This window comes from Lissotriton vulgaris, chromosome 5 (assembly GCF_964263255.1).
Source record: "Lissotriton vulgaris chromosome 5, aLisVul1.2, whole genome shotgun sequence".
In the NCBI taxonomy this organism is placed as follows: Eukaryota; Metazoa; Chordata; class Amphibia; order Caudata; family Salamandridae; genus Lissotriton; species Lissotriton vulgaris.
In genome coordinates, this window is record NC_141693.1 from 1,728,407,652 (window position 1) to 1,728,432,487 (window position 24,836).

Consider the following 24,836-nt stretch of genomic DNA (forward strand, 5'->3'; position numbering starts at 1 on the left):
TTGGGACCACCACGACCGGGGAGACCCATGGAGTTGGTCCATCTGTTCTCTCGATGATGTCGGCTTCTAGCAGGTCTTGGAATTCCTTCTCCACAGCTTGTTGCAGGTGGAACGGGATTTTTCGGTGGTGTTGCGCCACAGGTGTGATTTGTTCATGTATGTATGTATGTAGGTGTACTTGTAGAGCGCAGTCCTGTCACCCAAAGGTGCAATTTTATTTGGCAGTTCTTCATTTTTCCCAGGCCTTGAAAGAGTTTGGGGAACTTCTTGATGAGTGCTGGTTTGTCAGTGACTCTGAATATGATGTCGGCCAATTTCAATCACTCAGCAGTGACTAGGCTCAGGAGGCAGTCGGCTTCAGGCCCCTCGATGACATGAATGTAGGCTGGTATTGTTCGATCTTCATATGACAGTTCGGTCTCGAACTTCCCAAGACATGTAAGTGGCTCCTTGGCCATCCACTTATACACTTGTACGTGGGCAACAACTAGCTTTGGCGGTTGTTTCATGCTTTGGTACTCTGTTACTGGTAAGTAATTTAGCGTTGCTCCACTATCTAGCACGAATTAGGCGGGGTGGGAGCCAACCCTGATGTCTAAACTCTGGTACTCTTTTAGCTGATCAAGGTCAGCTACACGGTAAAGGTATTCCTTTTGAACTCAGGGGGTGGGCGATGGGGATCGAGACTCTCCTCATGACGATCGCCGAGATTGACATGTCCGGCAGGAGCGGCAGCTAGATTGTGACGACCCAGAGAGTCTCGCCTATCCTGGACTGCTCTGACATGATGACGACTGTTTGAAGGTGGGTGTCGTCGGTGTCTTTCCCCCATGGTCACTCTTCGGTACTGCCCCACACATGCTTTCAAAATGGTTGTCTCTGCCACATTTTCGGCATTGTTGTCCTAGTGCTGGGCATGCATCTGCATGCGGGAAGTCGTATCCGCATCAGTAGCATTTGAGTTGTCTGTCTGATCGTCCCTTCGTGTGACTCATGTTTTTGTGTCCTTTGTTTGACTGGTGGTGATGTTTCCTTGATCTGGAGGAGCGGGTTCGTGATGGAGACCTTCTGTGCTCTTGTCGCGACTGCATTCTGAAAACTTGTTCCCGTCTCTCACTTTTCCCGGTTTCCATTTTCTTCGCGTGTTCGTCAGCTTGTTCATCCACTCTCGTCATCTCTACGATCTCTTCCAACGTGTAGCTTCTCTTGAGTAACTTGCGTCTCAGTGGCTCGGAGAGACAACCTTCTATCACTCTTAGTCGCAGGGCGTCCTCAGTTGAGAATTTGTCAAAGTCGCAGTGTTTAGCCAATCGTCTCAGACGTGTTACGAATGCCCCCATTTGTTCACCTCTCTCTTGCGCGGCCAAGTTGAAAGTGTACCGCTCAAAGTCGACGTTCCTTTTGTGTAAGAACTTGCTGTCTAGTGCTTCACGTACTTTGGTGTAAGAATCAGAGGAGTCTTCTGGCAGTTCTTTTATGAGTCGTCCACCTTCTCTGCCAATCAGGTTCTTGAGAAAAAGCAGCTTCTCTCCGAGTTCTGACACCTTGGATGCTTTCATGAAGTCCTCAAAATCCTCTATCCATTCTTGCCATCGCGGGCCCATGCTCCTGCCGGATTCAAGGACAAGGGGCTCGGGGTGGCGCAGGAGAGATGCTCTCATTATGCTTTCGGGGCCTGAGTCAGGCATTGTACGCTTGCTGTTCCTGGCGGCTTTTGCAGTCCTAATTCACTCTTTGTTTGCTGTTTATGTTGCACTCGCCAGTGCTTGTTTGTTATTTGTTGCACTCGCCAGTGCTCGTTTGTTGTCTTTGTTGCACTCACCAGTGCTTGTTTGCTGTTTTTGTTGCACTCGCCAGTGCTCGTTTGTTATTTGTTGCACTCGCCAGTGCTCGTTTGTTATTTGTTGCACTCGCCTTGTTGCATTCGCCAGTGCTTGTTTGTTATTTGTTGCATTCACCAGTGCTTCTTTGTTGTCTTTGTTGCACTCGGCAATGCTTTTTTTGCTGTTTCAGGCTCTTAGCCTGACTTCAAAATGGCTGCCAACGATCCCTCACAGGGGATTAGTCAATGCTGCCTGACTCCAAAATGGCCGCCCGGGAATCTCGTTTCTAGCGAGATTTCGGGCGTTTCTACTCGTTTCTTCACTGGGGGGGGGGGGGGGCAGTTAGTCGGCGATTTCACTCACCGCAGCCGTGATCCACTGCTTGAGTCACGATCAGGTAAGGCAATTTTCTTTCACTTCTGCCGCCGAGGTGGGCACTCGGTAGGCGTTTTCTTCGGCTACACGCTACCGCCGCCGAGGTGGGCACTTGGTGGGCGCTCTTGACAGCGCGCTTCGGCCGCCGAGGTGGGCACTCGGTAGGCGCTTTAGTTGGAGTTCTTCCGCCGCCGAGGTGGGCACTCGGTGGGCGTTTTCAGCGACGCGCTTCCGCCACCGAGGTGGGCACTCGGTAGGCGCTTTTATTATCACTCTTCCGCCGCCGAGGTGGGCACTCGGTGGGCATTTTCTCGCAGCGCGCTCGAGCCTCCAGACGTTGGGCGAGCTCCGGACCAGTCGGTCGCCGGTTGCTGCTGTGGCTGTCCACACGCTCAGGGTTTCCTTTACCCTCGTCGCCAGTTGTAGTGTCTAGCCCCAAGAACTCAGGCAGACACAGTGTGGTAAGATCAGGGACCTTCTTTATTGTATGTCCTTCTTCTTCAAATCCCAACAGCTCACTGCCCTTCCTGCCCACTTGGACTCCCCAGCTCCTCCCTTTCCGCCCGCCCTCGTCCCTCACTCGGGCCGGTCCTAGTGCCTGACCATTTGGGTCACTGGGCACTTTCACTTCACATCGACGTCATTACAGGTCCCAACAGGATATTCCCGCCATTTTTCAAATCAATGGGAGAACCGCCATTTTCTTCAGAGAGGGCGAGGGTGCCTGCAGTCTCCAAGTCCTTTGTCCTGGCGTTTTGAGCCAGGAATGGGGTTTCTCCCAGGTACCAAATGTGAGGCAAGAAAGTATCAGGTAATTTGATGCTAATGGAGGGGGCACACAACTTCCAAGCATGGGCCTATCTGCAGGGGCACCAAAACCAAGGGGGGTGAGGATACTACACCAGCCCAGTTATGGCTGATTTTTATTATTACCAAAGCAGGTGATGGGGGTTGGGCATTTCCTTTGCTTTTTTAGGGCCCGCTGCCCCCTTGCTATACCCCTGCTTCCAAACTATTGAGATTTCAAGCTTCCCATGTTTTCCTGCCCACTAGTACCTGGGACTCCAAGCAGTACAATATGAAAATGAGTTTACACCATGAGATAAAATGTGAGCCCCCTTTCTTCAAAGTATCCCAGTTATGTTTAGAAATTGTATTTGGGGGGAGGAGCTTCGCTGCCAACCAAGATGGCCGCGTGAGCTCGGAGCTCCGAAGACCTCCCGATCTTCCGAATTAATCCTGCTCTCTATCCTGTCCCACGATGGTGGGAATCGGTTGTTAAGCCGGGCCTGATGCGGCACCCGCTTTCGGAATGAAAATTGGACATTCCTAGCCTTAGTTGTGTCGACGACTCCCGGAGGCTCCTCCCGCATCGCTTGTGCCAGGGTGGGCTGCAGCGGTGTCCCTACGGAGTCCCTCCCTGCCAGAGCTTCTCTGTCCCGCAGGGTGTTCCTGAGCTCCGATCGCCTTGCTGGACGATCTTGATTCTGGACCTTGGAAACCTTGTGGTGTGCATTGGACGTGCCCCGCTGGACTCTTTCGCCCCTGGTATTCCCCCCCGTCCCGTGATTGCCAACATGGCGGGCAAGGGTGGCTCGGATGCGGGCAAGACTCAGCGGATTAACAGGAAGCCATCTCAGTCCCAGTCCACTATTCCCGAGCGCTTCTCCCAGTCTAAGGGATCACCGGTGCAGGTGGTTCGCACGAGAGACCCGAGGAGGGACGAGTCGCCGGATGACTCCGAGATAACGCTCAGGGACGTCATGGGCGCGATATCGGGGGTGAGGACGGAGGTGCACACACTTCGCGAGGAGCTGTCCAGCAAGGTCGACTCCCTGAAAATTGAACTTAATCTCATCAGGACGGACCTCGGGAAAACTAATGACCGGGTGAAATCTTTGGACCTTAAGGCATCCAGCCTGGTCACGGATGTATCTGACATCCAGACGGAGGTGCGCAACTTGAAAATGGCTAATGGCGTGCTGGCGCGTCGGCTGGACGAGTTCGAAGGCCGCGCGCGGCGCCAAAATGTTCGCATCACCGGAGTACCGGAAAAGGCCGAGGAGGACTCAACTGAACTCTTCGTGGAAGACCTGGTGGTGAAAAACTTACAACCCGGGGGCCTGAGCAAGTTCTTCTCGGTAGAGAGGGCCCACAGGATCCCTGGTGGGCCGCCTAAATCGGGGGCTACCCCACGCCCCATCATCGCGAGGCTGTTCAATTATAGGGATAGAGACGCTATCCTACAGGCATCGAGGACCGCGGGCCCTCTCCATTTTCAGAACTCTGAAGTGAACTTTTTCCCGGACTTCACCCAGGCCGTTCAGAAACAGCGGCAGAGTTTCACCGGGGTGAAGCGGAGACTTAGGGAAATGGGCCTGCGATACTCTATGCTCTATCCTGCCAAGCTTCGCATCGAGCGAGACCACCGGACTTTCTTTTTCGACTTTCCTGACGACGTGGGACACTGGCTCGACACCCTGCCCCAGGAACGGCCTGAATCGACCGACCAGACGGAGGAAACCACCGGAGGCGCGGCAGCACAGGAATGATTACTTGATCACTTGTCTTCCGAGACCTGGGAAGCCGTGAGGTGCTTCGGCTTTTGACATTGTTGCTTTAATTGACTCATTTTGTTATTGATATGGGGGATGACGGGGGGGATGGGATGCCTCCTTTCTCCTTCGTGGGCTTTTTGTAGGTTAGTTAAGGGGCGACAGGCACACTGCTAGTTGGGGTGGATTTTAGTCTGGTGCAGGGTGGTGGGTAGTTGGGGTGTGTTTTTTTGTACTTTCTCTCTGTTTTGCCTCTTATTCTGGCTGAGGATCTTCTGGTATGTCATTCTGCTGCAGTGGGCGCTGATGTGGGTGGGGGGGGGGACGCGAAGCGTCCTTGATGATGGGGGGTAAATTACTTCATTTGCTGAGCTGGAATGTAAACGGGTTGGGGGATCGTATCAAGAGGGGCGTTGTGTTACAAATGCTTAAGCGTTGCTCGCCGGATGTAGTATTTCTACAGGAGACCCACTTGGTGGGACACGCTTGCAAGGCCTTGAATAGACGGGGTTACAAAATGGTGGCTCATGCGGGATTCTCTTCGGGCTCCAGGGGGGTGGGCATCATGGTGCGTGCGTCCCTTCCGTTGGAGGTGGAGTCTGTGCTGGCTGATGACAGAGGCAGATACGTGGCACTGGTGGGTAGATGGGAGGGCCGCACACTAGTTTTGGTTTCGGTTTATGTTCCCCCGGGGTTGCAGGAGACTACATTCAGGGACCTGGGTGGCGCCATTTTAGGTCTTCCCGAGGGATTGTTACTGGTGGGTGGGGACTTCAATTCGGTTGTCTCAGGGGATCTGGACCGCTTTCCCTCTAGGGATCTTCGCCCTTCCCAGTCTTGGATGCCTGATTTTGTATGTTCCATGGGGATGATTGATTGCTGGCGTCTGCTACACCCTACTCAGCGACAGTACTCCTTCTTCTCGGGTGCTCACGGTAGCTTTTCTAGGCTGGACTATGTCCTGGCCCCGGCGGCCCAGGCACAGTCTGTTTCCACCGCGCGTCTCCTGGCTCGAGGCATCTCGGACCACTCGCCGGTCTGGGTCTCGTTTGACTTCCAGGTCCCCGCATCTTCGCGAGTTGCCCCCATCAACCCGTGGTACTTTCGCGACCCGAAGACCCGATCTCTCCTGACCAAGACTATAGACCGGTACTTTGCCGAAAATACCGGCTCCGTTGCCTCCGCAGTCTCCCTCTGGGAGGCCTTTAAGACTGTTCTTCGTGGCGAGGCCTTCTCCCTGATCGCGGAGGCACGCCGCCGCCGCGACGAGGACGTGGTGCGGCTGGAGACTGATCTCGCAGACTTGAGCGCCCGGCTGGAACTGGGCCCGTCTCCCGACCTGATCCATGCCATCTCGCTTAAGCAATCCGAACTCCGGGCCACCGCCACTGACGCGGCGAAGGCCTTGAGTAGGGAACAGCAGGGCAGAATTTATGATTCCGGTGATAAGGCCGGCAAGCTCTTGGCCTGGTTGGACAAGCGGGAATTGGCGTCCCGGGTGGTCCCGGAATTGACGGGTGAGGACGGTTTAACCTTGACGGACCCGGCGGCTATAGCCGGGTCCTTCGCTGAATATTTTGAAGGGGTTTATACCTCCGCAACTCCCCTCCCGGAGTCCGCTTCGGCCTCCTTTCTGGATGAAATTGACCTCCCCTGCCTCTCTGATCTTGAACGTGAGGACATGGATCGAGATCTGTCTGATGACGAGGTTGCCCTGGCGATCCGCTCGCTGCGCTCTGGCAAAGCGCCGGGTCCTAACGGGATCCCGGTCGAATTGTACAAACTAAAGGCTGACGCGCTGGCCGCACCGCTACGCAAAATGTTCCTCGAGGCCCGCGAGCAGGGGGAACTCCCCCCAGACCAGAGACTCGCCACCATTGTGGTGATCCACAAGGAAGGGAAACCGCGGAATTTGTCCCGGTCCTACAGGCCCATTTCGCTGTTAAATGCCGAACCCAAGATCTTGGCAAAATTGTTGGCCAACCGGCTGGTGGGCGTGATCACGGATTTGGTACATCCGGACCAGTCCGGGTTCATACCGCACCGGAACACGGCGCTTAACCTACGGAGACTCCACGCAGTTATGGCGCGCGCTCATTTGCTTCGCGATCCGGCGGTCCTGGCCTCGCTTGACGCTACTATGGCTTTCGATTCCCTAGAGTGGAACTATTTGTGGGCAGTTCTAGCCAAACTGGGCTTCGGGCCATCCTATATTGGATGGGTCCGACTGTTATACTCTGCACCGCTGGCTAATGTGCTGTTAATGGTAGACTTTCGGCCTCCTTTACGTTGCACAGGGGCACCAGACAGGGCTGCCCGCTCTCGCCGCTCTTGTTTGCACTAGCGCTAGAGCCCCTAGCGGCAAGGCTTAGAACGCACCCCGATGTTTCGGGGATCACGTGGTCGCCTGGTTTTGAGGACCGAGTGTCGCTTTACGCGGACGACATCCTCCTTTACCTCACCTCTCCTTGTCGCTCGCTCATCGTGGTTTTTGACCTGCTGGGCACCTTTGGGTCGTTTTCGGGACTGGTGATTAATTGGTCTAAATCCTCCCTGTACACATTGTGCGGGGATACTCCGCGCCTCCCCCGTGGGTGCTCGATTCAGGTGGCCCAACAGGGCTTCCGGTACTTGGGCATCTATGTGTCGCGCGACCCCCGCGCCCGATACTCACGTAATCTTCTGCCACCGCTCGAGCGCTTACGGAGGGATGTCGAGATTTGGAAGAAACTGCCTATCTCTTTGATGGGCAGGGCCGCGCTGTTCAAAATGATGGCGTTGCCTCGCTTCCTATACGCTTTGCAGAACTCCCAAGACCCGGTCCCGACCAAGTACTTCGGTGAGATCGAATCCTTGCAGCGGGCACTGCTGTGGGATGGGCGGCCGAGGATCTCACTGCTCAAATTGACTATTCCCTGCTATGACGGTGGTATTGCACTGCCGGATATGCGGCGGTATTATTGGGCGTCCCAACTTGCGGCGGTTAACCACGGCCTTTATGGCCCTGCGGTAAGTCCGGGCTACGCTATGGATCGGTGGCTAGTTAACGACGGTAACTACTACAGAGCTCTTTACTCCAGGTCGTTGGATCGTAGGTTGACGGGCCCCACCAGAACGATGGTGCACGTATGGCGCGCGGTCACCGACACCCTTGGCTGGAAAGATAAGATCACTCTGGCCACTCCCCTGTATGACTCGGACGTGCTGGGGAAACTGTGGAAGACCAAAGGTTTTGACCGATGGGACACCATCGGAATATCTAAAGTTGGAGACATGGTTGCACGGGGCAGGATCAAGTCCTTTGCCACGCTGCAACTCGAGTACCAGCTGGCGTCGACGGAATATTTCCGACACGCCCAGCTTAGCCATGCCCTCTCCCCCCACGTATCTGACGGTGGTGCTATCCCTGAGTCATCGCCCCTGGAGGATCGGGTGCTGGACGGCCACATGCCGGACAGCGCCATTTCCCTGACTTATAAAAAACTGATCAACGTGAGGGTGGACTTGCTTGAACGACTGAGGATGCACTGGGTGAATGATGGCATAGAAATGGACGATGAGGAATGGCAGTCAGCGGCCTCCTCCCCCAGGGAGGTGGCCATATCGGCGCGGTTACGTCTGGTCCAGTTGAAAATCTTGCATAGAGTGTATGTCACCGGTCCCAGGCTCATCCATATGGGGCTTTCCACGGATGGCCTGTGCCGGCGGGGTTGTGGCATGATTGCTACCTTCCTGCACATCATCTGGGAGTGTCCTGGTGTGGCCCGGTACTGGAGGCGAGTGCATGAGGTGATGGAGGAGGTGACTGGTGTGGCCCTGCCGGCCGAGGCTCGACGTTGCCTCCTCAATGTGTGGTGTCCGAATGACTACAGTGTGGCCCAGACCCGATGGGTCACCTTAGGCAACATGGTGGCCAAGAGGGACATTGCCCAGAAGTGGGGTGCGCCCGCTCCCCCCTCCCTTAGCCTCTGGGAGACCAACATGGACTGGTGCATGCTGCGGGAGAAAACGGTGTATGTGGCCAGGGGCAAGCCCAAAATGTGGAGATCAGTGTGGGGAGCCTGGAATTCGTATCGGGGCGATTTATGCGAACCCCCGCTTGAGCCGGACTTGGAAGTCCAGTCCTTCCCATAGACTGTAACCCTTCCCGCAGTTCCGGACGGAACATCCTGGTGCGATACCCCCCCATACCTAAGTGCTGCAATTGATATTCTGAGTTGTGTTGGATGTGCGGCCCCCGGCCCCCTCCCGCTGCGCCCCTTCAAATACTTATGTACTGTCCTCGGCCACTCCCTTTTCTTCTTTCTCTCTCTCATACTTTCCTTCGTGCCCAGGCACTTCATTCTCTGGTGGCCTTCCGGGGCCCTCTTACTCTCTGGTTCTCCTTTCCAAGTTGTTAGTTCTTGAAAATTAAACCTGACTGCTTCTGCGCACTGTTTTTGTACATGAGCCTACCTGTTATCGCAATGCTGCCTGGCCTCCGGGATGTATGGCTGAATAGCGGTGTACTTTTTTCTACAAATAAAGGTTTTTCAAAAAAAAAAAAAAAAAAAAAAAAAAAGAATTTGTATTTGGTTTTGGGTTTACTCTGTACTCACAACAGTTTTAAAGTCCTGTATTGTATATCACATATGTACCATGAAAGTGTTTAGCAAGGACACACTGTAAGATTCAAGACCTCACCCTTAACAAACAAGCATTGGCAAATGCACTAAATCGGGTCTTGGTGACATTTTGGCTTTGTCAATGGTCTATAGCTCTGCTAGGTAGCATCTGCAATGTTATGCAACATGGCTGAAGTCAACCGTGTCAATTTGTCGAGTTGTGCGCCATGCCTACAAAATGAAGCCAGCACTTTGTTTTTTTAGTTACCAATCCGTTTGGGATCGGTAACTAAAAATAAAATATGCAAAAGCGTGTGTTTTTATTGTTGGTGGAGTGTAAGCAAGAAGGGGGAGCTTTATTGATTACATCTGGTTCTCTCCCTGTCCCTACTCTAACTGCCCCTCATCTGGTCTGTCCCCTCCACTTCCCCTCAGCCTGCTAGCTCCGCCCACCCCGACTACTAGACTGCTAACTACATTATATCTCCCCCTTTCTTAACAACAAAGAAACAGCTTTTCTTTTAATCCATCTCTACAATGAGTCTCTTTGGTGGCTTGATGTCCCGGCGGGGCCGCGCGGGCCTGGCTGCACTCTGGTCATCATCCAGCAGTTCGCTTGACTGACTTCCGCTCTCCAGGACGCCACGGTCAGGCTCCTCTGAGGTGAGCACATCAGTCATATCTCTCAAGGGCTCACTCATGTCTCGAGGACACTTCTTGAAGTGTGAAATATTTCTAGTGATTTGGCGGTGATCAGATTCCGCAGTCAGCATGGTGCCCTTCTGTTGGGTAACCAGCAAAGGTTCATTTCGGAATCGACAATCCGTTTTCCGTTGTTGCTCCTGTTTGACAAGGACGTAGTCTCCTTCATGTAAGGATGAAGACCGTGCTTTTCTCTTGGCATCGGCATATGATTTCATCTTGTCTTTATTATGTTTGTCAGTCACTGTTATCTCTTGATGATTGCGACCTGGTGATACCGCTCGCAGGGCCCCTTCCCAGGTTGGGATGCGATTTCTCATCGGACGTCCTAGCATGAGTGTTGCCGGGCACTTTCCGGTAGTCGAGTGGGGAGTTGTCCTATAGGCTCGAAGGACCTCATTGAGGGCCACTTGCAGGTCCCTTTTCTCAGCCGTGGCCTGCTGAAATGACTTTTTGATCGTGGCCATAAACCTTTCGATGGTGCCATTCGCCTGAGGCCAGAGAGGCGTAATCCTCCTGTGATTGAAATCCATGTGTTTGGCAAATGCGCGGAACTTCTGCCCATTGAAGGGGGGTCCATTGTCCGTTTTCACTTCTCTGGGGACGCCCCATTGTGCAAAGACTTCATCAAGCACCTTGAGAGTGCTAGCTGCGCTGGTGGATGGCACGAATTGCGCAATGGGGTTTTCTGGAGTATTCATCAATTATGGCAACCACATACTTGCCAGAGGATAGTGGTCCATAGAAGTCCATGGCGAGTTCTTGCCAAACTCCCTTAGGTAGGTCAGTCATTTGCAGTGGGGCTGGCGGGTCTTCTTTTTGGTCAGCTGACACAGATGACAATCTTTCAGGGTGGACTCCACCATTTGGTCGAGGAGAGGAAACCATACACGTTCCCTGAGGGCTCGCTTTGTTGCTACTACCCCTCGATGGCCTTCATGCGCAAGATCAATGACGCCTTGCCGCAATTGTTTGGGGACTACGATCCGTTGGTCTCTATTATGTCGTCTGTGGTGGCAGATAGTTCGTCACAGACGTGTCGGAATGCTTGCATCTCTTGTTTGATCGCTAGGTCATTGTCTTCTTGAGGATCATGTATCCACCGATTGGATTGGATCCTGCGAAGTACTTTCTCCAAAATAGCATCCTGCGCCGTGGCTTCTCGGATAGCTTCCATCGGAACAGCGGGTGGCAATGCTCTGTCAGCCACGAAGTGGATGTATTCCTCGGCAATGGAGGGGCCGGGATCTGAAGATGCTTGAGGATGGCGAGACATATAATCAGCCGGGTTTTCATCCTTCCTGGGTTTGTGAACGATGGTAAAGGTATACTCCTGAAGTCTCAGGCCCCACCTTTCGATCTTAGGATGCATTTTGGATCTGGGGTTGCCGTAGATGGTGACTAGCGCCTGGTGGTCGGTGATCAAAGTGAAGTGTTTGCCGTAAATGAAAACATGAAAATGTTCACATGCCCACACCACAGCTAAACTTTCCTTCTCGGGTTGCGAGTATGCCCTTTCAGGATCGGACAAACTGCGACTGGCATAGGCAACGATGCGCCGCTGGTCAGAGTCATTGTCATATTGTGCCAGAATGGCCCCCAGCCCCACGGGGCTAGCATCGACGGTGATTTCTGTCTTCCGTCTCGGATTGAAGTACGAGAGATTGTCAGCGGACTCCACTGCGTGCTTGATCTCCCTGAACGCCTGTTCACACTGGGGCGTCCAGTCGAACGGTTGACCCTGTTTAGTGAGAATGCGAAGAGGATGGCTGATGGTCGTGTAATCTCGGATGTAGCGGGCACAGTAACTGGCCATCCCTAGGAACGATCTTAGTTCACTGACATCCTGAGGGCTCTTGGTGTTATTTAGGGTCGCTATCTTTTCTGGATCAGGCTTCATTCCTGCGCTTGAGAAAATGTGGCCAAAGAATTTTAAAGTGGACTGATGGAATTCACACTTGTCTTTGTTTAATGTCAGGTTTGCGTCTAACAGGGCATGGCAGACGCGATCAAGTGCTATATCGTGTTCACAGACGTCAGAGCCATATACTAGAATGTCATCGCTGTAATTTAGCGTGTTGGGGATATGTTGAATAATTTGCTGAATTGCCTCCTGAAAAATTTCTGCAGCTGATGACACCCCAAAGCTCAGTCTCTTGTATCTGAAAAGTCCTAGGTGAGTTGCAAACGTTGTAATATAACGGGACTTGACATCCAACTCCAGCTGATGGTAGCCTTTGTTTAAATCCAGTTTCGAGAACACCCTCACCCCGTTCAAAGCAGAGATCATGTCGCTCAGGTGTGGCCCAGGAGGCGTTCTCTCTCGATTGCGGTGTTAGGCAATCGCATGTCCACACACAGTCTCACCTTGCCGGTGGTGCCTTTCTTGGGCACTTTGACCACTGGCGAAACCCATGAGGTTGGACCATCCGTCCGTTCAATGATGTCATCGAACAGGAGGTCATGAAGTTCGTCTTCGACGGCTTTCTGCAGATGAAATGGTACACGTCGAGGGTGCTGGGCTACTGGCCTAATCTGTTCATTGATGTGTAGATGTATTTGACAATCCTTCATCTTCCCTAGCCCTTGAAACAGCCTGGGAAACCTGTTGACAATGTCTTGATTATCGTTGACTTTGAAGAGGATCTCAACAAGGCGGAGACGCTCTGCAGTTGGTAAGCTAAGTAGACAGTCAGCCTCCGGGCCTTTGATGACGTGTATGACGGCCGGTATGGTGATGGCGTCATGTTGTAGTGTCGTTGGGAATTTTCCCAAGCATTGGAGTGGTCTCTTAGACATCCAAGTGAAGACTCGGACCGGTGCATACGCTTAGGACTCATCCTCTCATATTCTGTTACCGGTATATAGTTCAGTGAAGCTCCACTGTCTAGCACGAACTTGGTGTCATGATTTCCTACCTTTATGTCTAGACGTGGATATTTCTTTAGTTGGTCGGGGTCCGCAATCATGTTGACGTATTCAATTGTATATACAGAGTCTCTGGATGAAGATCTAGAGTCTCGGGATGGTGATCTACGTTCCCATCTGGATCTTCGTGATTCTCGGCTTGAGTGAGATGAGCCTGAGGATACGGCGGACTTGCCTTGAACAGCCCTTATGTGGTGTTTTCTAGTGTCCGAGCGAGACGACCTGGACGGTTCGCGTCGCCTCTCTTTGTGATGGTCCCCACACATGGCTTCGAAGTGGTTCGTCCACCCACACTTCCTACATCTCTGACCCATGGCAGGACAGGCATCCACGTGAGGGTAATCATATCCACACCTGTAGCATTTTCTTGGTTTTCTGGCCTTCTTTCTCTCCGCCCCGGTTCTCGCCTTTTATGCTCCGAGTATTTTTGATAGGACGATGGTTGCGACCTCCACTGCTTATCTTTTTGAGCTTCTTTGGCTTAGACGCGACGTACATGTTCATGGCTCACCTGGCGCCCTGTTTCCATGGTGGTGGCGTGCTCCACGGCCTGATCATATATACGCGTCATTTCTTCAATCTCATCTATGTTGGGAGGTTTTCTTAGCAGCCGCCTTCTAAGAGCTTCTGAGTGACACCCATCTATGATCTGCGATTTTATGGCAGCATCTATCGAAGTTGTCAAATTCACAATGCCTTGATAGCCGTCGCAGTCGGGTGATGAAGGCACTCATCACCTAGTCCTTTCCTTGGCGCTTGGTGAAACGCATGACGTTCGTAGTCCACATTTTTCTTATGGAGAAATTTCTTGTTCAGCGCTTCGCGCACTTTATCATATGTATCGGCATCCGCAGAGGGAAGGTCCTTGATTATTTTGTTTATCTCTCAACCTGCCAGGTTGCGAAGTGCGATTCGTTTCTCTTTATCAACAGTCACTTTAGATCCCTCCATGTAATTTTCAAAATCTTCGAGCCACTCTTGCACAGGGGGCCCATGCCCCCTCCTGTGGTCAATGTTAACGGTTCCGGGGCCCGCAGGTGTGACCCTCCTGCCACGATGGGTTTGGCTTCATTTCGCTGTGGAGAGTTATCAGGAGTCACCATGTTGGTGGTGCGCGCTTCCCACCTTTTTATGCTCCTGACTGATCGGCTCACTGGTGCTGGGGAGTGTCAACCGCAGTCGTTTATTTTCCAAATTTGTTTGAGTTTGCTCATGCTTGTTTAATATTATTCTTGTTCCCCTGCGTCGTCTCACATTTGATGGGGGTCTCTCTGTAATCCGTGCGTGTCGTTTCCAGGTGTTAGGCACTATGCCTGACTTTAAGATGGCCGCCCCACATTGACCAATGGGTCTGTCCTTGAATCTGCCTGACTTCAAGATGGCCGCCGTAGCTGTCTGCATGCACTACTTTCACTCTGCTCACTCGACCCAGCTCCTTCACTTGGGACTCACCAGCAGTCGCTTCCCGGGGCAGCACACTTCAGATTTGGCTCCCTTCGGTCTCTGCCACAGTCAGGTAAGGTTGGGGTGGGCTCCTGCCTTACTTTGCAGGATCCTGCGCTTCTCCGGCGACAGCGTGCCAGAGCTCACGCATCGGGCGTGAGGTTTCCCGACGTCGGATGGCACTCGAGCTCCGACTTCAACGCGCTCAGCAGCGCTTGCCAGTAGATCTTCGGGGAGCAGCGTCCTCCACATTGGGGCACTTTTCCTTCACTCTGGGGGCCTGGCAGAGTCGGAGTGGGCTCCCGACTTCTGTGCACGCAGCGCTCACCAGGTTTGCACGCTTCCCGCGTGAGTCACGTTTCGGCGCGAACAGCGTCTCTTCCTTCGAGCGGTTTGGCGCTCGGTGTTTCGGCTCCCTCTCAGTCTCTGGAGGGGTAGGGTCACCTGCTGCTGGCCTCGGTGCTCAGGCGGCAGCTCCGTTTTACTCGGCAGCGTTCTCCTCACCTCGAGGCTGCTTGGGACAGGGCTCTCTCGTGGGGTTTTACGAATAGTGAGCTTGCTTGATCCCGCCCTTGTCGCCAGTTTTCATGTCCCTAATGAAATGAGGACAGACACTTATATTCTTTGAAGAGCTTTATTGATTACATCTGGTTCTCTCCCTGTCCCTACTCTAACTGCCCCTCATCCGGTCTGTCCCCTCCTCTTCCCCTCACCCTGCTCGCTCCGCCCACTCCGACTACTAGACGGCTAACTACACTATAGGGGGGACAAACGGCAAGGCAACATGGAGCGGTGTGGGGAGGGAACACCAGAGCAACATGTGAGGGGAGGCAAAAGCAATCTGGGTGTGTGAGGGTTGGAGAAAAGCAACCCAGAGGATATGGATGAGGAAGCAATGGGGAGACGCACATTAGTGAGAGCAAGGGGGAGGAGCACAGGGAGAAGCAGTCGCGCAACACAGAGTGCAGGCTAAACACTCCACAAGCGTGACACCTCGAAAAAACAAGCACTCTAATGCTTCACACAAATGAGAAAAGTAGTTATTGAAAAGCAAGCTGTGTAAGAAGTGATGGTAGTCAACCAAAGAGACTGTAAAGAGGCAATGCTCCTTGGGAGGAACAAACACAAGACATCAATAAGTTGGAGCCAAATGAGAGTGGGGAGGAAAGCCACTCTCAGTAACCTTTGGGTGGGTTCCAAGCCTCTCTATATTCTTGGAAAGCTATAATTAGTTATCTTTCCCAGAAAAAAATACTAGCAATTTGTTTAAGTTTTAAACTTCAACAAAGGTGCAGAATTGATACTAAAATAGAATGTTGCAGAAATTCTCCTGTATTAATTTTTAGCATGGCTTTGCTGTCTTTGTTTATTTTTTTCATTATCTGTCAGGGATCATTAAGATAGCTGTAGAACACATTTTAAAGTAATTTCTTCCTATATTTACTGGTTTATGTATGTATCGATAAGGGGGGAATATATCAGCTTTAGGTGAATTTTGTAATTTTCTTGACCCGCCCGTGACATAAAAAGACTGGTCATGCTGGTAAAAAACACTGACATGTCGCAACCCGAGTCGCAATATGCCCTGGACCATCTAGTAAGATCAACCTAGAAGGCAAGGATTTCTTCCCAAGTTGCAGACAAAAGTCACAACATTAGTACCAGTCAATACCTAAATAAAGAAGTCAACAATTTAAAGAATTTAGTATTTCTTTGATGGTGGTCAGTGAGGCCCCGAGTGAGAGAGTGGGACTGACCGTGTTTAAATTGAGAGCCCTTGCCTTTCTTATAAGTAGTAAGATGAAATAGAGTGCATGTAAGTCTGCGTATGTTTCCTGGTTCATAAGGAACAAGTGAAACCCATGGATATCAAGGGACAAGGGTTACACAGCACTTTAAATGAACAGAGATCCTCAACTAAACAATATGTCAGTATTGAACTGAGAAAACATTTATGTCTATACACGTTGTCCAATAGACAAATTAAAATCACATTTATTAAGCGAATCATTTAAATAGTTGGGTGGAAACGCAAATGACACAATTAAATAAGCAAAGAAACTCAGGCACTAATGTGTGAAGCAAACTAAAGAATTTGTTAGTCACAATTAAATCCAAAGCAGCACTTCTGGCCTTTACTATGTACATTACAATAGGGTCAGTGTGCAAGAGTCGACAACGTTTTGATCCTTACAAAATAACAGGATCATCATCAGGACATTTACAAATGATGCCTGAGATTTTCTACACGGTGCTAAAAGAGAATAACTGTAAGAGAAGAAAGGAAGGAACAGGTAAGTTGCCAGTGGGACAAAGTCTATATGGATACCACATACATACACACTTGAGGGAGTGAGATGCCTTCGGTGCCTGGGGCCAACCATGAGTGAGTTCCATTCAAGGGAAAGTACATTATGCAAGTGGCCCAGAGGGGGAACCATACTACAATGGCACTAGCAAGTGGGAAATACCGACCTGAGTATACCTGGTTGTGAACTCAATTCACCAAGGATCAAGCAAGGATAACATGGAAACAAAAGAATTCTGAACCACTCATCTATTATAGAACCGGCCTGCCAGTATGTCCATCTCATAGGCTGCATAGACAAAATGGAAGCAAATTACCAAGATGCTATCCACAAGAAGTAATGCAAGAAATTTGGAAATAATGACCAAACCTATGGGACCAGGCCGTCTGCTGAACAAACAGATCGTGCATATCAACCAGAAGCCATCTTGAGGAAGCGCTTCGCTGGGACGCTGGGAGGCTAAGACTGAGGAATCTGCGTGATATAAATCATGAAGGGAGATACCAATAAATACATAAGTGTTATTCATAATATGTAACATACCCATGGCCACCACTTCAAGCAACAATAATGTGGAAAGCACTGTTTACAGCAGAGTACCAGTATACTGTCGCACTCGGCAGGAGGGCTAGAAAACATAAATAGCGCGGTAATTAAATGTATTGTATACCGTAATATTGAGGTGGAATTACGGTAGGAAGTCTAATCTTACCTCCTCACAAGTGCCCAAAGGGTCTACAATGATGCCCAAAACAACGATGCTGCCCGAAGCCACAACTGAAAGTGAAGAGCTGGCGTAGATTAGTGCTCGGTATGGGGTTGGGGTTAATGCTTCCTGGTGACAGGCTGAAGTGGTGTTTGTGGCTGCAAATAGCACAGGGCTTAGACACTGACAGAGGATGTGGCACTGTAATGGAGCTGTCTGCTGATGTAGTTGGCATTTGTGACAGACAAGGGTATAGAGTTCCTTTGCCAGTTATTGTGCTGCAATGTGGGTGAGTACTCTAGGGTTGCAGAAGAACAAAAACCGCAATGTTGGAATTGTTCAGTGTTGTTTGTGACAGGTATGCTAAGGAGGTAGGTATGGACTTTTTTTGCTAGTGGTATCTTGTAAGGCAGGAGGGTGGGTGGCAGGCACAAGAATCCTACAAATGCATATGTCCAGTGTGTTAGTACAGCATGGGTACTGTTTTGTGAAGTTATTATGCATCAGGATGTACAGAGGTGTTGCATGCTGGGCTGTAGTGCGAGCAGAGGTGCTTTCTGAATGTCAGAGTTGGAGTATTGAACTCTAAGTGCAGAGTATCAGCTGTCAATGTGGCGTGCCTGTCTTTAAAATGGGCGGAGTGTGGAATTTTACTTTGTGAGTACTTCTTGGCGTAGTGAGGTATGCGTTATCTGCTAGTGCAGTTAATATCATGAATGTAAGAGTTTTCCTGCTGAGGGTCGAATGTATAAAAATTGAGTGATTGATCTTTGAGTTAGAGAGCTGCTCCAGAAGACAGATTAAGAGTTCAAAAGAAGACAGAAAGAACTTGGAGAAACAGTAGTACCTGATGGGGTATGTAAAGTTCAACTAAGTAAGATATTTATGTTTCTAATTATGTATCTGTAATGATTATTGTGGTATTATCAAATGTACCTGACCATGTGCTTTCTCCATTATCTGTCCCATGCTCTATTTGTGAATGTCCATATTATTCTTTGCCTTTCCACAGGAGTGCCACCAAATAACTCCAGTTTTGTCATCAATGCCCTCCTAATCCATCACTACAAGCGTGGAGCCTGGTTCCCACGAGGAGGTTCCAGTGAGATCGCATTTCACATCATCCCAGTCATAGAGAGGGCAGGCGGTGCCGTGTTGGTAAGGGCTCCTGTTGAACGGATCCTCCTTAATAAAGAAGGGGCAGCTGAAGGTGAGTGCTGGGAGATGGGGTTCTGGGGCAAGTGGAATCGCAGAGATTCTTGTAAATTGTCTGCCTTATGGCTCCAGTTTGTGTGTGTGTAGCTCAGATTTTTTAAGGGCACAAAGGGGCTCTGGAACTAAAAACATTCTGATCTTTTTGATCTTTGCTGCTACCTGAACATAGGAGAGAGTACTTTGCCCTGAACTTTATGACGACGGAACCTATGTCCCCTCAAAATACTTCCAAGATGTGCTTTAGAAATGCTGTGTGTCAGGCTGGGTAGCCGAAAGTGGGTAATTCTATTGACCAGTGTGCTGTCTACATGAGTGCAAGATCAAGGTCTCTAGCAATCAGTGTACTAGGGACTCAGTTTGCAACAGAAAGTAGGAGGTCACTCAAGTGTCCAAGCAACACTGGCTTGATAAAGATAAACTGCTCCAGCCAGGTAGGAGCACACTTAGCTGTTGCCTGCTCCCGCCAAGCATAAGAGGATGAGTGGTTCTTGGGCCTACCTCTGCAGGATTCAGCGGGTGAGTGAGATATGGGTGCTCCAGGTGGTACCGGGGTACCCACAACATTTATTTAGAACCCTGTGCCAGGATGAGTGCTCTCCGGGAAGCCTGTGGGACTGCAGGGGTCTTAGGGCTCCCCCTGCAGATCTCCACCAATATGGAATCTGGGGGTTTCCCGGGGCACCCACAAAATATAAGTGCTAAAACTGGTCATCAATTATGTACTGCTCCCGACATGGAGCACCTGATATTGCCAATGTGAGATAATTTTATATGTTTTATAACTTTGTGGTGCCTTGTTTAGGGCAGGTTTTTTTTTGTAAAGAAAAACAGGAGTGTTACCCATAAACCAATCGGGATTAGGGTTCAAAGGTATAAAGGTAAAACAATATCCCAAAAGGTATGAATGAAAAGGCAATTTATATTGCATGCGCAAGGCATTACATAGGTCAGAGAAAGGAGACACTTATTCAAAGGATTTAAATTCAAAATTAATTTTAGTATTTTAGTATGCAAATCATGAAAGGAAAAATTCATCAAGAATTAATTATGTACAGCACACAGTTCAAGAATTCGTGTGACAACCGATAAAACTTAGTGCAAGGTGAGCAAGGTGAAATATATACAGTGAATAGCTCAACATGTGACACAAAAATCAGTGACTTTATATTGCACAATTCGCAATTTAAATGCGGAGGTGGGCGGGGTCAGGGACGGGTAGGCGTGGTCGGACAATGCATTATCTACAAGGTGAGAGAAAGGTAATAGCGGACTATGTGTGTCACTTCCATCCCCCTCCCCTGCTCACCTGCCCCCCCCTTTTCTCTCCTTCCACATCCCGTCCTTCCATTTACCCATGAGTTACCCTTTTCTTCTGGGACCCTTACCTCTCCCTTTTGTCCCACAGCACCTCAAACGAGACAACCTCGTCCTGAAGATGGTCCACATTGACGAAGGACCGAAACGCTGTCGACTCCACAGCGCAAACAATAGGCGCACTCTGTTGTGACTCCATTTAAATTGCGAATTGTGCAATATAAAGTCACTGATTTTTGTGTCACATGTTGAGCTATTCACTGTATATATTTCACCTTGCTCACCTTGCGCCGTCTGCCGCTGTTCACTCCTTCACTTGCGTTGCCACATACCACTTGTATATATTGAGCACCAAGTTTTATCGGTTGTCACTCGAATTCTTGAACTGTGTGCTGTACATAATTAATTCTTGATGAATTTTTCCTTTCATGATTTGCATACTAAAATACTAAAATTAATTTTGAATTTAAATCCTTTGAATAAGTGTCTCCTTTCTATGACCTATGTAATGCCTTGCGCATGCAATATAAATTGCCTTTTCATTCATACCTTTTGGGATATTGTTTTACCTTTATATATTGTTTAGGGCAGGAGCACCACCAACCGGTAACAAAAATGTTGCAGGAGGTTGCAGTGAATACAGCAGCCCCTTAGAAATACATTTTTAGAAGTAACCCTTTCCCTCCTTGGTTGTAAACTGTGTAACCCCAGGAAAGGTTTGTCGAGCTTATAAGCATTTCCAGAGCTGGAGTTTTTTCTTTTCAGCCGAAGATTGCAGTGGCCCCTTTGTAGTTGGTTTTATGGCTGCAATATGTGGATTGAGAAGTGTAAAAACTTGTTTTGTTTTGAATACCTATGTGTTATTTAAAGGTTTGTTGACACAAATTGCAATGCTTGTTATTATGTCATTAATTAATACATTTGAATATGGTATTGGATTATATTGTTTTGAATGTTTATTTTGAACATGATGGCTGTTTTATTAAGATGGTGACTCCTTGACAAAGGCAATAGGCTTGCCCTCATACATTGACGTGGTGACCCATTGACAAAGCCAATGGCCTTTTAGATACTGATGTGGTAACCCCATGACACAGAAAGCAGGCGGCCTTATTTAAAATGCCACCCCTTTATCCTATAATTAGCACTCTCATTGATTGGCCATGCAGTGGGTGGGGGTGGAGAGGAGGGGGGGGAGACCTCCAGACTGTCTGCCACAGGCCAGTCTTGTAATAGTTCGGTATAGTAGTACGATCATATTTTATGTTAAAACCACCCCTAGAAATTCACTTAAAAATCTAAAGGTTAGGGGGGGCGTGGCTTGCAGCCGTGGGAAATTGCCGCTGCCTAAACAAGCTTCTTCCCTCCTGCGGCTATCCTGTTGTACCCTGAGCCATCAGAGGTTGTGCGACACTACAAGCTGGTGGGTTTTTGGTTCCTGACCCCCCCGTGCCACTTTCGGACCCCCGCCGCGGCACCTTTCCCTGTAGAATCGTCCTGGCTGTGCAATGCTCCGGCAGGGAAATGGCGGCCCCGCGGTGCGGCCCGTGAGGAGAGAGAAGGCCTCGACACGGTGACCTTCCCCCGAGAGTTCCGCTGCCAGCAGTGAGGTGTAGCGAACGATGGAGGCGGCATGAGGTCTGCGTTGGCGAGTCCGCGACAATTCATCTGGCACAACGAGAGATAGAGTGCAGACCCGGCGGACGCCCTGGTAATGGAGGCCCCAGCTTTGTGGCCTACATGGTGAGGAGGGCCACAGTGTGAATGGCGGCCCGGAGAAGACTCCCTGCGGAGGCCCAGTGAGGTAAAAGCAGTCCAGGGAGGTGGCAGCGGAAGACCTCGGTGGGCGCATTGGCCCTATTGCTTGCGGGGGCGGGTGGAGAAGGCCCAGCAGTGTAGAAGACTGTGACGGCTCGGCGGCTGGAAGGTGGGCTATATTACGGCTGTTACAGCCTCTGAACTGCGGCCTAACACAGAGTGAGCCTATGCCTGGAAGTAGTGGCGCTTGAACTCCCCACTGATGCCCTGTACTTTCCTTGCAGGGGGGGACCGCTTGGCTGCAGGAGGTGTTAGAGGAGCACTGGCAGTTGCTCCTTGTCCGGAGGGGGTGTAGCCTGTTTACAGGACTGTGTGCAGTGCTTCGATGGTGGTGGAGTGAGGAAGGAGCATGAAGACAGCTGAACCAGAAGGCAGGGTGGCGATTGTGTACAGCCTGATTGAGATCCTTCTGGACAGATAGATCCGCGTGAGGGCCCTGCGGGCAGGAGCCTAGAGTGACAGCTGTCAGGGTGCTGCTCTACTCAAATAGCCTAGTAGAAACTGCAGCGGAGATCACGCATGTGGACCTCTGGTGTGGGCGCTGTGTTGAGTCTTAGACATTGCTTTGGCGGGCTCCTGACCTCGAGCCTGAACTGGCGTGGTGTGTGTCGGCCCTTCCTGCTGCACCTTGAGGAGCAGGAACGTTGGCACTGTGGAGAGCTACTGAGAGTCTCTACTAGTGGGCTGTGACTAAGGGACTAAGGAGTCCTACACTGAACGCAGGGGCAGCTGGCCCTTGACTCCTGCAGTCAACCATTGTGAGTGAAGGCCTGCTCAAAGTGAGGGACCCCGGAAAGAATCACTACCCAGTGCTGAGTACTGTCTTAGTTGTACCCTTCAATTGGTTGCGATTGTATCCTCTAGGCTACCCTCTGCTTTTGTCTGAAGATTCGAGGCTCCGCAGTCATGGCTACAGGAGGGAAGGGTCCCAAAGCTAATGCCCAGAAACAGTTGGCGAAGTTCGCATTGTCTAAAACGGGTGAAAAAGGCGAATCACCGCGATCGGAAAGAGATGGGGCGGCAGTGACCCCTGCACCGGGACCGGAGCCAACTCTTCATGATGTTATGGCGGCAATAGGTGGGGTGCGTACTTTAGTGGACTCAGTCACTGTTGAGGTCTCTTTGCTCAGAGCGGACTTTAAGAAAATGGATGAGAAAGTTAAGGAACTTAATAGAGTGACGAGCGCCCTGCAGAAACACATCGGAACTCCAGAGACAAATGCTCAACATGCAACAGAAGCAGGCAAGAATGTCGCAACAGCTAGACGATTATGAAGGCCGAGCCCGCCGTAATAACATTCAAATTTTAGGGGTTCCGGAAAGAACGGAGGGGCCGGCTGTAGATCTGTATGTGGAGGAGCTAATCACGAAACACCTAAAGCCCAAACCTTTGTCCAGCTACTTCTCTATAGAAAGGGCTCCCTGGGTGGTAGACCAAAACTGGGCGCACCTCCGAGACCCCTGATTGCCAGGGTGTTCAACTTCCAAGATAGGGACATAATACTGCAGACTTCACGGTCCAGCCCTCCCTTGAAGATAGATAACTATGAGGTGGCGTTCTTCCCGGATTTCACGGCCAAGGTTGAGAGATCGGGAGGTGAAATATGCGATGTTCTTCCCGACACGGCTGTGAGTGGAGTCGGATGGAAAGTCGTGGTTCTTTGACTCACCAGAGGCGGTCTGGGAATGGATGGAGGGCTGGAGCACGGTGGGAGGCCAAAGGAGGGACCGCCCTAGTAGATCTGGCCTGCAGAGAGGAGTCTGGATGGAGGCGGCGAGCAAGGACCCCGCTACGGAGGAGTCGGATGGAGGAGCAGGACTGATAGCCCTGGCGGTGGGACTAAAGAGCCTGGAACTGGAAGAATTTGCAAGTAGAGGGGCACGGGCGGGGGGGGGTGGAAAGACTCACTGTAACAAGACTGTTTCTATACTTGGTAATTTATGACATGGTATTATTTGATGGGTATATTGATGTGATATGACACAGCTTAGTTGCTGTTAATAGAGGATGGCTACGAAATAGGATAACTGTGATGTGTATCTGCATGAGGGGGGGGTCGGTTCCCTCTGCGTTTTTAGCATTTCAGGGGGGTTGAGAGGCACTCTGCCATGTTTGGGGGGGTGTTCTGCAGTTTCTCATTGCTTTCAAAGTTGTGGTGAACTCTTATGCTACGGATTGGATAGACTGAGTATGTGCTTCAGGGACGAGTTCCAGAATAACTGTATTGTGTTGCTACGTTCTGTTTTCTCTGTTCTTTTTCAATGCGACAGACTCAGATGTGACAGTGCTACTCTTATATTGCGAGTTGCGTAAAGAAGTGATCGATGTATTACTGACCTATTGGGCTATGAGTATCACCCCTACTGGGAGATTGGGGCTGAACGGGAATCAGTGCTCTATGTCCTTCCCTGGAATGTTAATGGCGTAGGTGATAACATAAAGAGAGGTGTTGTCCAGCAGTACCTGAAGAGACAGTCCCCAGATCTTGTCCTATTGCAGGAAACCCACTTAGTAGGCAATAAAAGTAAGGCCCTTAATAGATGGGGATACCGGCTCCTGGTGCATGCTGACTATACCACCGGATCTAGGGGCACGTGTATCCTGGTTAGAGAAAGCACACCATTGATTGTACATAACAAGTGGGTGGATCCGGGGGGCGGTTTGCGGTAGCTGAGGCCCAGTGGGAGGGGAGGGTCCTGAATGTAGTTTCTGTTTACCTGCCACCAGAGATGCCTTAATAGACCTAGCGGTACAAAAGGGGTTGGTGATGGACGGAGCTTCTGAATCAATCAGACACTCACACCCAGTCAAGAGATCTGGGTTTAATCCATCACCGTTCTTTAGCCCACTCTGCCACCCCAGTTGAGACATGGCTATATGCAAATCAGTCTGACCCTGTACCTCATGGGAACAGTGCAGCCCGAACTGCCAAGCCATGTCTTCCCTGGACCGGAAACAAGCTTCCGAGGACCGGTTTCTGGAATTCCAGCCGTCTTCAGCCCGGCTTGCTTGAATCCAGTGGCAAAGTGAGCAAGGGACTCAC

The 24,836-nt window shown here is 50.6% G+C and overlaps 1 protein-coding gene across 1 annotated transcript in view; it reads left to right on the top strand.

The window, feature by feature from the left end:
• The window catches only part of LOC147717052 (all-trans-retinol 13,14-reductase-like), a 210,609-nt gene that overhangs the window by 81,543 nt on the left and 104,230 nt on the right, over positions 1-24,836 (top strand). Inside the window, exon 5 of the mRNA XM_086923955.1 lies at positions 18,458-18,655. Within this exon, the coding sequence (XP_086780081.1) occupies positions 18,458-18,655 (198 nt within the window). The remainder of the gene's footprint in view (positions 1-18,457; positions 18,656-24,836) is intronic.